This window comes from Electrona antarctica (assembly GCF_951216825.1).
Source record: "Electrona antarctica genome assembly, chromosome: 18".
In the NCBI taxonomy this organism is placed as follows: Eukaryota; Metazoa; Chordata; class Actinopteri; order Myctophiformes; family Myctophidae; genus Electrona; species Electrona antarctica.
Genome location: NC_136799.1, coordinates 3,992,749 through 4,004,390, shown reverse-complemented (window position 1 = coordinate 4,004,390; position 11,642 = coordinate 3,992,749). Strand labels below are relative to the sequence as shown.

Below are 11,642 nucleotides of genomic sequence, written 5' to 3'. Positions count from 1 at the left end.
GCGTTTGTGTCACTAATAAGTCCGGCTTGCTGTCCGGCTTGCTGTTTTCCTGTACAGCCTTTTCGGTGTTTCATTACATACCAAGGGCCTTTGATGAGGCTTTGTGCTGCGCTGCGTGTCCACTTAATATTGGTTTGAGTTTGTCTCGTCTTGTCCTTGAACTCCTTCCAGACTCCATTCCTTGATCCTCTTCGCTGTTCCAGTCCAAATGGATAGGTTTTTACTGTTTTAAGTGCTGTTTGTCAGCTTTCAAACCAATTGTTGACAAACTCACTGATGCACCCATTCTGTGGTTGTAGGCTTACGCAGGCATAAAGAAATCCAATGTCCACATGCAGGTAGAACTCATTTTTGCTTTGCTTTAATAAGAATAAAGTGCATATGACATTCTTTCTTGGCTCTCTGTGCTGCTGGTAAAAACCATGTCTCCACGTAGGTGCATGAATTCTCCCCCCACACCTGTCCACAATTATAGCCTAGGCCTGGGAGGCGTGCCCGTCTGTGCCCAAACAATAATTCAATTAGCCAATAATCAAAATCAAACTATTAAGGCTAAATAACAGAAATATTCAGAAAATACCAACAGTTAAATGGCTTCTACACAATCAATCATGTCAGTCATGAGGACACTTGTCCTTCACACAATGGAAACAAGCAGAAAGGCTTTCTTGGTTTCATCCTTTTAACAGATCTGTATTGTACTGTACTTCCATGTGCCTGTACGTGCAAACTGTTAATGATGTAATAATCAATCAATAATAATGTCATAATCAATCAATAATAAAGTAATAATCAATGAACAGATTGATTATTAACAGATCGGTGAACAGACTGTGTGAAGGGTGGGTGCAGCCAGGGCATCCTTCAAAAGTGTGACGTGGTGTAATACCAACTTGTGCCAAACGGGGGCGAGTGACACTTCTGTGAGTAACTTGTAGCACCTATAAGGCACTATAGCAAAATCTGGACTAGTTATTGTGTAGGTTCGACTGCTGGAGCTATGGGGAGTGCTTAAATGAGACTAAGATACAAGGAGGTTAAATGTTAAATGATTGCCGGCAGTTATATTGAAAAACAATAAACAAACATACAATATGGAAAACAAATAAATTGGTACCAACTCTTAAATAGAAATTGCTTGGCCACTTTCAATTCTCACAGTTCACTGTGTCTTTCTATTTTGGGTGAAACCTTCTAACTTGAATCCTCAGTTATCTCCTTTAAACCTTGTTTCTTTCCAGTTCAATCAAATGATCAAAATAGGACAATAAAATATTCAAACATCCACCCTTTACAATAAGTAATAATTGACCACTCAGTCACTGTTCTCCCAATGATGAACAAGGGAAGGTAAGTATGCAAAATCAGTATACGTGTTATGGTTCAGAGTTCCAAGGATAAACCATCCAGGTATGTATCAATATGTGTCAAAGTTCCATATGGATTCCAAAACTGTAAGTATCAGAGTTCCAATTCATGGGGAACGTGTGTGCATGCGTGTGCGCGAATGGAGATAGGGGGAATTGGGATTACTGCAGCTGAGAGTGGGGGAGTCTGCAGATTACGCCTAGAGTGCAGTAGTCTGTCCAGTGGTCACCAGCGTATGGGGGAACACTCGCTGTCGATCAACCTCTAGATCCTGGTGGGAAGCTCGCCATCTATTGGAATGGTCAACTGGAAAACGATCCAATCCAACAAAAAACCTGACCTGTCATCAGACAGTGTCAGAGAAATCTAATCAGTATCAACTGTATGTTGTCTAGAAAGTTTTTAACCATGAAATATGCATTACATGAACTTTTTTAAATGAAAACAAATGAAATACTGTATGCAACAACCTGTGCATTTTTAACCTTTGTACATACTTTCTTTCAACATGTATTTTAAACAAAAACATCTTGACATGTCATGAACATCAGTACACACTTGTATAAAGTGCAACATGAAGTAAACAAACAAACTTATTGTATTACACTCTCAAAGTGTTCACTTGCTAAATGCAAAAACAACAACAATATCCCTTCATTGAAAATAAATGAACTGTCTCACCGATTATGTGTGAAACAGGCTGGGCACAAACAATGCAATAGCTGCCCCAGTGAATCCACAATGGTTTCTAGAAATAAACAACACCACTCATCAAAAACCAAAGTAACTTTAACTCATAAGATGTGGTGAGTTACCTTGCTTCGCTGTGGTTTGTACTCATAAAACTCTTCTAGAATCACACTTTTCCTCTCTCTGTTCTGTGCTCTTCTCATGTGCTGTGCACTGCTGTTTGGCTTTTTTTCTGTCTCTAACCTCAACAGCTGAACTGACTCAGTTCAATTGGGCTTGATTAGTGCAGCACTGCAGGTAGAAGATAATCACTGCTTCAACAGGTTGCTGTGTGGCTGGAACAGCATATCAGCCAGGCCTAAACTGACTGCTGATTGGTGGAACCACATGTCACTCTGTCTCTGATATTTAGTGATTTTTAGATAGTTTAACAAATATCTGCACCACTCAGTGGTTTGGTTTTAGACAGGGTCACTAAACATAGTAACTTTAGATTTAGTTCTTAGGGAAAAGCACACATATAAGGCAACTGTAGCTTGTCTCTATATGTTAGGGTTATACTGTAATCCACTAAATCATGTGTGTTACATCGGACTGTACCACTGTCGCAGTATTGCTTGCTCTGGGTGGGATCTCTGTCGGTTTTCTGCTCTATATGTAAAGTGTCTTGAGACAACTTTGTTGTGATTTGACACTTTAATAAAAATTTAATTCGATTCAATTGAATTGATGCTGGTATGGTATTATTCCTATATAACCTGCCGATGTAAATGTCACTGAGGGCTGCATGCAGGAAGGCTCTGCATCCAGTGATCCTCTGGGCAGACTTCACCACCCGCTGCATCCAGTGATCTTCTGGGCAGACTTCACCACCCGCTGCATCCAGTGATCTTCTGGGCAGACTTCACCACCCGATGCATCCAGTGATCTTCTGGGCAGACTTCACCACCCGCTGCATCCAGTGATCTTCTGGGCAGACTTCACCACCCGCTGCATCCAGTGATCTTCTGGGCAGACTTCACCACCCGATGCATCCAGTGATCTTCTGGGCAGACTTCACCACCCGCTGCATGCAGAGCCTTCCTGTCTGCCTCAGAGCAGCTTCCACGCCACACGGTGATGCAGGATGTTATAGGATGCAGTCTCCACCGCACGGGTGCAGTACTTAGTTTAGACAGTTTTTGGTTTAGACTAGTCATTGGTTAGACCAGTCATTAGTCCTACAATTACAACCTATCTCAAACCCTCACCCTAAACCTAACCTCCCACGGGGCAGCACATCTAAACCTAACCTTAACCCACGTCTAACCAATGACTATAGTCTAAACTAAGTATGCACCCCACACCGCACACACCTTGAGGTGAGGACAGGGGTATACCCAGCCCCGCCCGCTTCAGTCTCCTCAGACAGTACACACGCTGGTGGGCCTTCTTCATTAAGGAGGCCGAGGTGAGCTTCCGTGTCAGGTTGTTGGCACTCCCATGGTATTTGAACCTGGGGACCACCGTACCTCCACAGCATCTCCACCGATGTATGCATGACTGAGGGCACTGCCTGGAATGTTATCCGGCCCTGCAGCCTAGTGGTGCTTGACTCCCTGCAGAGACCTCAGTCACAGTTACACTGGGGAGCAGCTCACCAGCATAGAAGGTGTTGAGAGAGAGCGTTGGGTCAGTCAGGGATGGATCCCCGGGGCATTCAGCATCTCTCTCGCTGTGGTCTGTAATAGTCTGCAATGTAATGTGTCTGGATTGTTTTGAGCATATATAGGATGATGTGTATCCCCTCAGTCAGGTTCCTTATAGCTTCTCTGAGATCAAGTGCATGACCTAAAAGCAGAGTCCTGCACTTTCAAGAGTGAGCGGACCTTATTCACTCGGATCCCCATATAGGTGCCCACAAAGTAGCAGATACTCTTCCTGGGGTCCACTGACTCCACACCAGACATAACAATACATATATAGGCCTATACTGTCTTGCAAACAAAAAAATAAAAAATAAAATGAATAAACATTCAAGACAATAAAAGTTAATTGAATTACAAGTCAGTTAATAAATATTATAATGGGTAATTGATCAAATGTCTTTTAAGGAGTTTCTTAAAACTATAGCAGGACTTCCCCTCCCTCTGCTCTGTTAACATGATGGGTAACCTGTTCAAGTGTCAAATTAAATTAAACTAAACTCTCAGCGCATCTCTGTCTGTCTGTCTGTCTGTCTGTCTGTCTGTCTGTCTGTCTGTCTGTCTGTCTGTCTGTCTGTCCGGAGCCTATAGGAGGCGGCGCTGTCCAGGGTGCTGAACCATATAGGATGTGTGTGTGTGTGTGTGTGTGTGTGTGTGTGTGTGTGTGTGTGTGTGTGTGTGTGTGTGTGTGTGTGTGTGTGTGTGTGTGTGTGTGTGTGTGTGTGTGTGTGTGTGTGTGTGTGTTAAAACCTTACTGTTGTTTTTTTAATTCAATGGGTTATGCATAAATCATGTACATTTTATTTTCATGTACAAGTCAACATAATATAAAGCACCGAAACATTTGACCATTAATTGGCGATACAGGAATGTCAATTATTTCATGGAGCCAATTCCATTCAAAGGGCTTTATTGGCATGAGAAAACATATACGTTTACATTAATTGCCAAAGCAAATGTAGCTTATATTTGTGTTCTGTTCTTTGGAGTCAAAGAACAGTGTACTGAACAGTGGAGTCACACTTGAGGCCTCAATTGCTCTACCTTCATTGACACACACACACACACACACACACACACACACACACACACACACACACACACACACACACACACACACACACACACACACACACACACACACACACAATTCCATAGTGCATTACATTCACGATTCATGCACAGAGGAAACCATGCATGCAAGGCACCAACCTGCACATAGGGAGCAATTAGGGGTTCAGTGTCTTGCTCAAGGACACTTCGACCTTGCTGTTTCTATGCGCCGGCATGCATGCGGCCACTCTACCCCTGAACCACCATCCGCCCACGGGCAGATGGAACGATGCAAAATATACGCGTTGTGAACTTGTTGTGAGTTGATTTGGAGCAGCTACATGAGAGAGAGAGAGAGAGAGAGAAAGAGAGAGAGATAGAGAGAGAGAGTGTGTGCGCGCAGGTGCACGGACAGTTTGACCGCCCTGATTCATTGCGTCATCAAGGAGGCATTGGGAGGCCATGGCATGTATAAACCAGTGGCTTCCTGCATGCGAGCAGAATCATTTCGTCTCCCAGCTCCATCAGACTAGTTAGTTCAGTCTCCGCTGCATGGTGGAAAACTTCTGGGAACTCACATCAGCGCAGAGACAGAGAGAGAGAGAGAGAGAGCGGACATATCCAGCCAAGACGGGGCGTCTATAATGTAAGTAGCCTATACGTTTTACTCTGAATATATATAAGAAACGACACTATACGACAGACTTCATATCAAATGTAAAATGCTTTGGAAGTGAATGGAATGCCGATGATAAATATAGCATGGCTGAGTGTTGTTGTGGTAAACGCATTCAACAAGTGTGTATAGCCATGCGCCTGTACACACATATACAATATACATGCAGTATAGCCTATGGTGTATAATTGTGAATTAACTTTTCCGTCTGGACTTTTCCCGTTATCATATAAGTGTCTATAAATGGTACAATTAAGTCAGAATAAGTATTTTAAATTACGGAAATAGAGTTGACCAACAAACACCGATGTCCTGGGCAGCAAATTGTCGGCACTTTGTATGTTATTAGTCTGGCATAGACTCAGAGAATTGTCCGAGTAAATCTCATGGAAAAGTGGAGCTGTGGAATGAATGCAATGTATGGAATTATATGAAGCAGCAAATCTAAGACGGAATGTAATGTATTATAGCTTGTTTATTCTACTGGTTTTTGGCGTGTGCGTTACTGCGGTGCCAATATGTGGGCTCTTGGACGCGCTATATGCGTGCATTGTAAAACAGACAGCGATCATATGATCTTTATTATTATTTTGTTTACTTAATGACCCGGCTATTATTGGTATTATGTCGATGTATTTGTATTATGTAGATTTAAGACTCTGAACCCCCTATTGCTCCCGATGTGCAGGTTGGTGCCCTGCATGGTTTCCTCCGCTATCGGTGCCAAAAGGCGCTCTATAGAAATGCACCATTTACCATTCACTACTTTGCTTAACTCACCGAAACAAATTATGGCTGTTTTGTGTTGTTGAAAGTCTCCATGGGGTGAGGATGGAGCCTCTCACGACCCCTATACCTTCTCTGTAAAATAGCCCTTTTGGCAAAAAAGTTGCAGCTATTCTATTGTGTTTAAATGGCTGGTGCGTCTATAACTAATAACAGCTGGTTCTATGTGTTGTTGGCTGTGTTGGCCAAACGGATCGCATATAGCCTATATTGAGCGCGCTGCTGCCAATATGTGAGTGCGTGCGCCTCACGGAGAAGTGTTCTACGGAGGAAAAAACATACCGTCTGCTAACCATTTCTCCTATTTTCCACGCGCGAGCATAATATTAGCCTGTAGTGCGCAATAGTTATGCAGGTGTAAACCTATAGCCTAATTTATATATTTTATAGACAGAACGTTGGTGCAGGCTTTACAACCTATATATATATATATATATATATATATATATATATATATATATATAATACCGATTTAAGATTTTCAACCAATTTAATTGGGACCTTCGGACCCCCTGCATGCATTAGGCTACGGAACCCTATTTAATGGCATGTCTATCTCTGGGACCGCAATTTATATCGTAAAATCAATGTTAATTTAACTCAGAGTGTACAATGGAAGCAAATTTGGTTAACTCTCTTACATAGAATACAGACCCCTAAAGGTGCATTGGTTGCACACCGGCCGCGTTTTTCGGAAAACCGAGAAACGCCGCTAAAAATCCGAATTCGCATCCGAATCGCGCCCGGTGTGTGGATACCTTATGGTCCATTTGGTTACTATATAATCTTTAACTGGGGTCCTGGGGGGACCCTCTGGAACTCCCGCTAGGACCCCTGGGGGTCCCCGGACCCCACTTTGAGAACCACTGACTGCCTGTAAGGGAGCGGATTGGAATTGACTCCGCTATGCGCGCTGCGCGTTCACGTCAACTTTCAAAGTTGTCACTTGCCTATAGTGCTCTAACACCACCTGACCTCCAGTGTCTATCTGTGCGTGCACCGTGCACGTACCTCTGATGTGGCCTATTACACTATAGGAACGTGTTCTTGTTGTGACTTATGTTTAATTTATTCCACGATGAAGGTCATATATATATATGTTTCGTCCTGGCTCTGCTGTGATTAAAGTGTGTGTCCTCCATGTGTGTGTTTCAGATCTGGGGCTCTGTCGCACTCTGTGTGCCAAGATGGCTGACAAATGGAGGCGCCTTCGCCCTAAGCATCCTTACGTGACTGCTGGCCTCGCTGTGGGCATTATCGTGGGCGTGGTGGTGTTGGTGTCCCTGCTCCGCGGACGCGGTATAAGACAACTTCCACATGATGATGTGTTCATTATCATTATTCCAGTTCCAATTTGTCTGCATGATCACTTCGTATTTTCACATGTATCTACTTATTGGTTAACAGAGACAGGGAGACTCCTTTTTACTGGAGGCCATAGCAATGATATAGGAATACTATCAGAATATAGAGATATTTAACACTTATCCCTTAGGATAATTATTTGGATTTAGTCTTTTTTAGATACTTAAAAAAATAATACAATGAAGTATAGCCTATATTGGCCCATAGGTCTTTAGTGGTTAATTGTATATCTGTGATCTGTGTCTCTTCCACAGGTGCAGAGCCAGCCAGTGACTCTGTTCCATGCAGTGCAGAGCCAGCCGAGCTGTCGTTCATTACCAGCTTTGGTTTAAGGAACGTTCATGCATGCTACGGAAGTCTGGTGGCGGCCCAGTACGTGGTAACTACTGCATATTGCATTATGTAAGTAACACAACGTTATTCATCCTTTTTACATTCTCAGCCCTAAAGTGCTCATGCATGTGCAAAGTGATAGAGAGAGAGAGAGAGAGAGAGAGAGAGAGAGAGAGAGAGAGAGAGAGAGAGAGAGAGAGAGAGAGAGAGAGAGAGAGAGAGAGAGAGAGAGAGAGAGAGAGAGAGAGAGAGAGAGAGTGAGAGAGCATGGTGCTGTGCAGAGTTCATAGGGTTGTTGTTGTGCATACATGAAGACAACTGTTGAATATTGTAGCATAATCACTAAATGTGACATTTATAGGCTATGTTTCTCTTCCATGCAGGACTAACACAGCCTTCTTGAACCTAACCATGGGGCGGTCCGACCTCGATGGAGAAGGGGGCGTGACCAGGAGCATCAGTGATTACAGGGTCCACCCAAAGTGGGACCCAAATGATCCAAGGTAGGGATCTTGTGCACGACTGACCAGAAATCACAGTATAGATTATTGTTCTAGTGTGCTGTTTAATAACTAATATTGGATTATTCTGACTCATCCCTGACAGGACTTGGGCGTACGACCAGGCGGTGGTCAAACTGGACCGGCCTGTGGAGAACATCAAGCCTGCGTGTTTAGCAGCCGAGGGCAGCGTCTTCCCGACTGGCACCAACGCCACGGTGTACTGCTGGTGTAAAGTGGGAACATCAGGTAGGCACGGCACGGCACGGGACCCCCAAGATGGCACCCTGCCTGCATGGGGACCAAAGATAATCACATTTGGACTAATGGACTTGTATAGATTAGGTTCCAATGGGGTTCCATTTGTTTGTTAACCAACTGAGAGCAGTTTATTCGCATGAGGTTATAACCAAATGGACCCTGGTAAATGGTAAATGGTAAATGGTGCATTTATATAGCGCCTTTATCCAAGGCGCTTTACATAGATTGTGCATTACATTCACCCATTCACACACACATTCATACACCGATTGCGGCGGAAGCCATGCAAGGTACCAACCAGCACATCGGGAGCAATTTGGGGTTCAGTGTCTTGCCCAAGGACACTTCGACATGTAGCCAGGAGGAGCCGGGATTCGAACCGCCGACCCATGGATCATTGGACGACCTGCTCTACCTCTTGAGCCACAGTCGCCACACCCTGGAGTTTATAGGATCAATCAGGTGGCCTCAAGTACCCCTGGAGGTCCCCGGACCACACTTTGAGTGCAGTACACGTAGAATTTCACTGAATAATGTTTTGAAAGAATGCTAATTAATAATAACAGCAGTATTAATAACAGTATTTAAGCACATCCACCTATCTATCGCCTCCCTATTCTGGCCAAGTCATAATAGGCCAAGATTTGGTGAAAACAGCAGATCTACAATAATCGCATAAATAATGACATTTAGGTTTCCATTTCCACTGTTCACTGTATGTAAACACTTAAGCCATATTGACCCACAATGTGAGCTTGTAGATCTGCTATTTTCTATATACCATATACCCACAATAGAGACACAGGGTTGAAAAGTTGTTAATCTTGCAGTCAGAACACGCACGCACGCAGAGAGATAATGGTTCTGTTCTGTTTGTGTGTATTTACAGATCTACCGGCCCCGAGGACACTCCAAGCAGTCAACATGACGGTATACGACCACGGCCAATGTAAGCGGAAATACTATGGAAACATGACGGACGACATGATCTGTGCTGGAAATGACGCGGGCGGCCAGAACATCTGCCAGGTGAGACTCACATCCTATTCACACCTTAATGGAGCACTTCAGCCTTAGAGAGAGAATCACATCCTATTCACACCTTAATGGAGCACTTCAGCCTTAGAGAGAGAATCACATCCTATTCACACCTTAATGGAGCACTTCAGCCTTAGAGAGAGAATCACATCCTATTCACACCTTAATGGAGCACTTCAGCCTTAGAGAGAGAATCACATCCTATTCACACCTTAATGGAGCACTTCAGCCTTAGAGAGAGAAACACATCCTATTCACACCTTAATGGAGCACTTCAGCCTTAGAGAGAGAAACACATCCTATTCACACCTTAATGGAGCACTTCAGCCTTAGAGAGAGAATCACATCCTATTCACACCTTAATGGAGCACTTCAGCCTTAGAGAGAGAATCACATCCTATTCACACCTTAATGGAGCACTTCAGCCTTAGAGAGAGAATCACATCCTATTCACACCTTAATGGAGCACTTCAGCCTTAGAGAGAGAAACACATCCTATTCACACCTTAATGGAGCACTTCAGCCTTAGAGAGAGAATCACATCCTATTCACACCTTAATGGAGCACTTCAGCCTTAGAGAGAGAATCACATCCTATTCACACCTTAATGGAGCACTTCAGCCTTAGAGAGAGAAACACATCCTTTTCACACCTTAATGGAGCACTTCAGCCTTAGAGAGAGAAACACATCCTATTCACACCTTAATGGAGCACTTCAGCCTTAGAGAGAGAATCACATCCTATTCACACCTTAATGGAGCACTTCAGCCTTAGAGAGAGAATCACATCCTATTCACACCTTAATGGAGCACTTCAGCCTTAGAGAGAGAAACACATCCTATTCACACCTTAATGGAGCACTTCAGCCTTAGAGAGAGAAACACATCCTATTCACACCTTAATGGAGCACTTCAGCCTTAGAGAGAGAATCACATCCTATTCACACCTTAATGGAGCACTTCAGCCTTAGAGAGAGAAAAAAATAAGTAAAAAGGAAAAATGACCAAACCTGCCTAAGGAGGCGTCTTAACAGTCCACACACCCCTCCTCTGACACGGGAATGGTGCTGTCACATCCTACTGAACAATGCTTTACTACATGTGTCTTATCAGGGTGACTCGGGAGCTCCCCTGGTGGTGAAAGTCGGCGATGACCTCATCCTGTTGGGATCGAACATCAAAGGGCCGAACAGTCCAGCTGTTTACTTGATACACGGCTACACGTTCGCCACAGACGCCATTAAACGTACGTGTGTGTCCATGTTTTAATGTCCTGCATGCTGGCACGTGCGCGTGTGTGTGTGTGTGCGCGCGCGTGCGTGCGTGCGTGCATGTGTATCTTAGACACTCCTTTATACTGAGTTGAGCAGAGTCTTCCAGGGCTCTAAGTGAAAATAGCAGATCTACAAGCTCTCAACATGTCACGTTGTGACACGTTGAGAGCTTGTAGATCTGCGATTTTCACCGACCGCTCACCTCAGAATAGGGATGCTATAGCTTCAAGTGATATACAGTGTACTGCGCGCGCGCGCGCACGCACGCACGCACACACACACACACACACTCGTTAAATGTAAAGCTACATGTATGTAGCTGTTATTCACAGAGCTGTCCTACATGGTGTGGTACTTTCATCCCGTGTAGAGATGAGCGACCCGCCCCAGGTGACACAGTGTGGGATGAGGAACAATGTTCCAGATGTACGTGTTGAAAACGGACAGGTTTCTGCTCCCCATTCTCTACCGTGGATGGGATACATTGAGGTAATTATACTTTATACCACAGGACAGCCAGAGGTCAGGAGGGACAGCGGTCGTCTTGGAGTCAGAAGGTTCCCGGTTCGATCCCCGGCTCCTCCTGGCTGCGTGTCTGAGTGTCCTTGAGCAAG

The 11,642-nt window shown here is 44.2% G+C and overlaps 1 protein-coding gene and 1 long non-coding RNA gene across 2 annotated transcripts; one reads left to right on the top strand and one right to left on the bottom strand.

Moving 5' to 3' along the window:
* Window positions 1–339: 339 nt before the first annotated feature.
* On the bottom strand, window positions 340–2,386 carry LOC306942382. The gene is made up of 2 exons (XR_013792283.1): window positions 2,184–2,386; window positions 340–1,708 (listed from the first exon to the last, which is right to left on the bottom strand). It is a non-coding gene; the product is annotated as an uncharacterized lncRNA (long non-coding RNA).
* Window positions 2,387–7,445: 5,059 nt separating this feature from the next.
* On the top strand, window positions 7,446–10,785 carry LOC306942684 (uncharacterized protein; the record flags this gene model as incomplete). Its single annotated transcript, XM_079528693.1, has 6 exons — window positions 7,446–7,557; window positions 7,878–7,995; window positions 8,340–8,459; window positions 8,563–8,705; window positions 9,607–9,746; window positions 10,774–10,785. The coding sequence occupies 6 exons, from the start codon at window positions 7,446–7,448 to the stop codon at window positions 10,783–10,785; spliced, it is 645 nt and encodes a 214-aa protein (XP_079384819.1).
* Window positions 10,786–11,642: the final 857 nt, after the last annotated feature.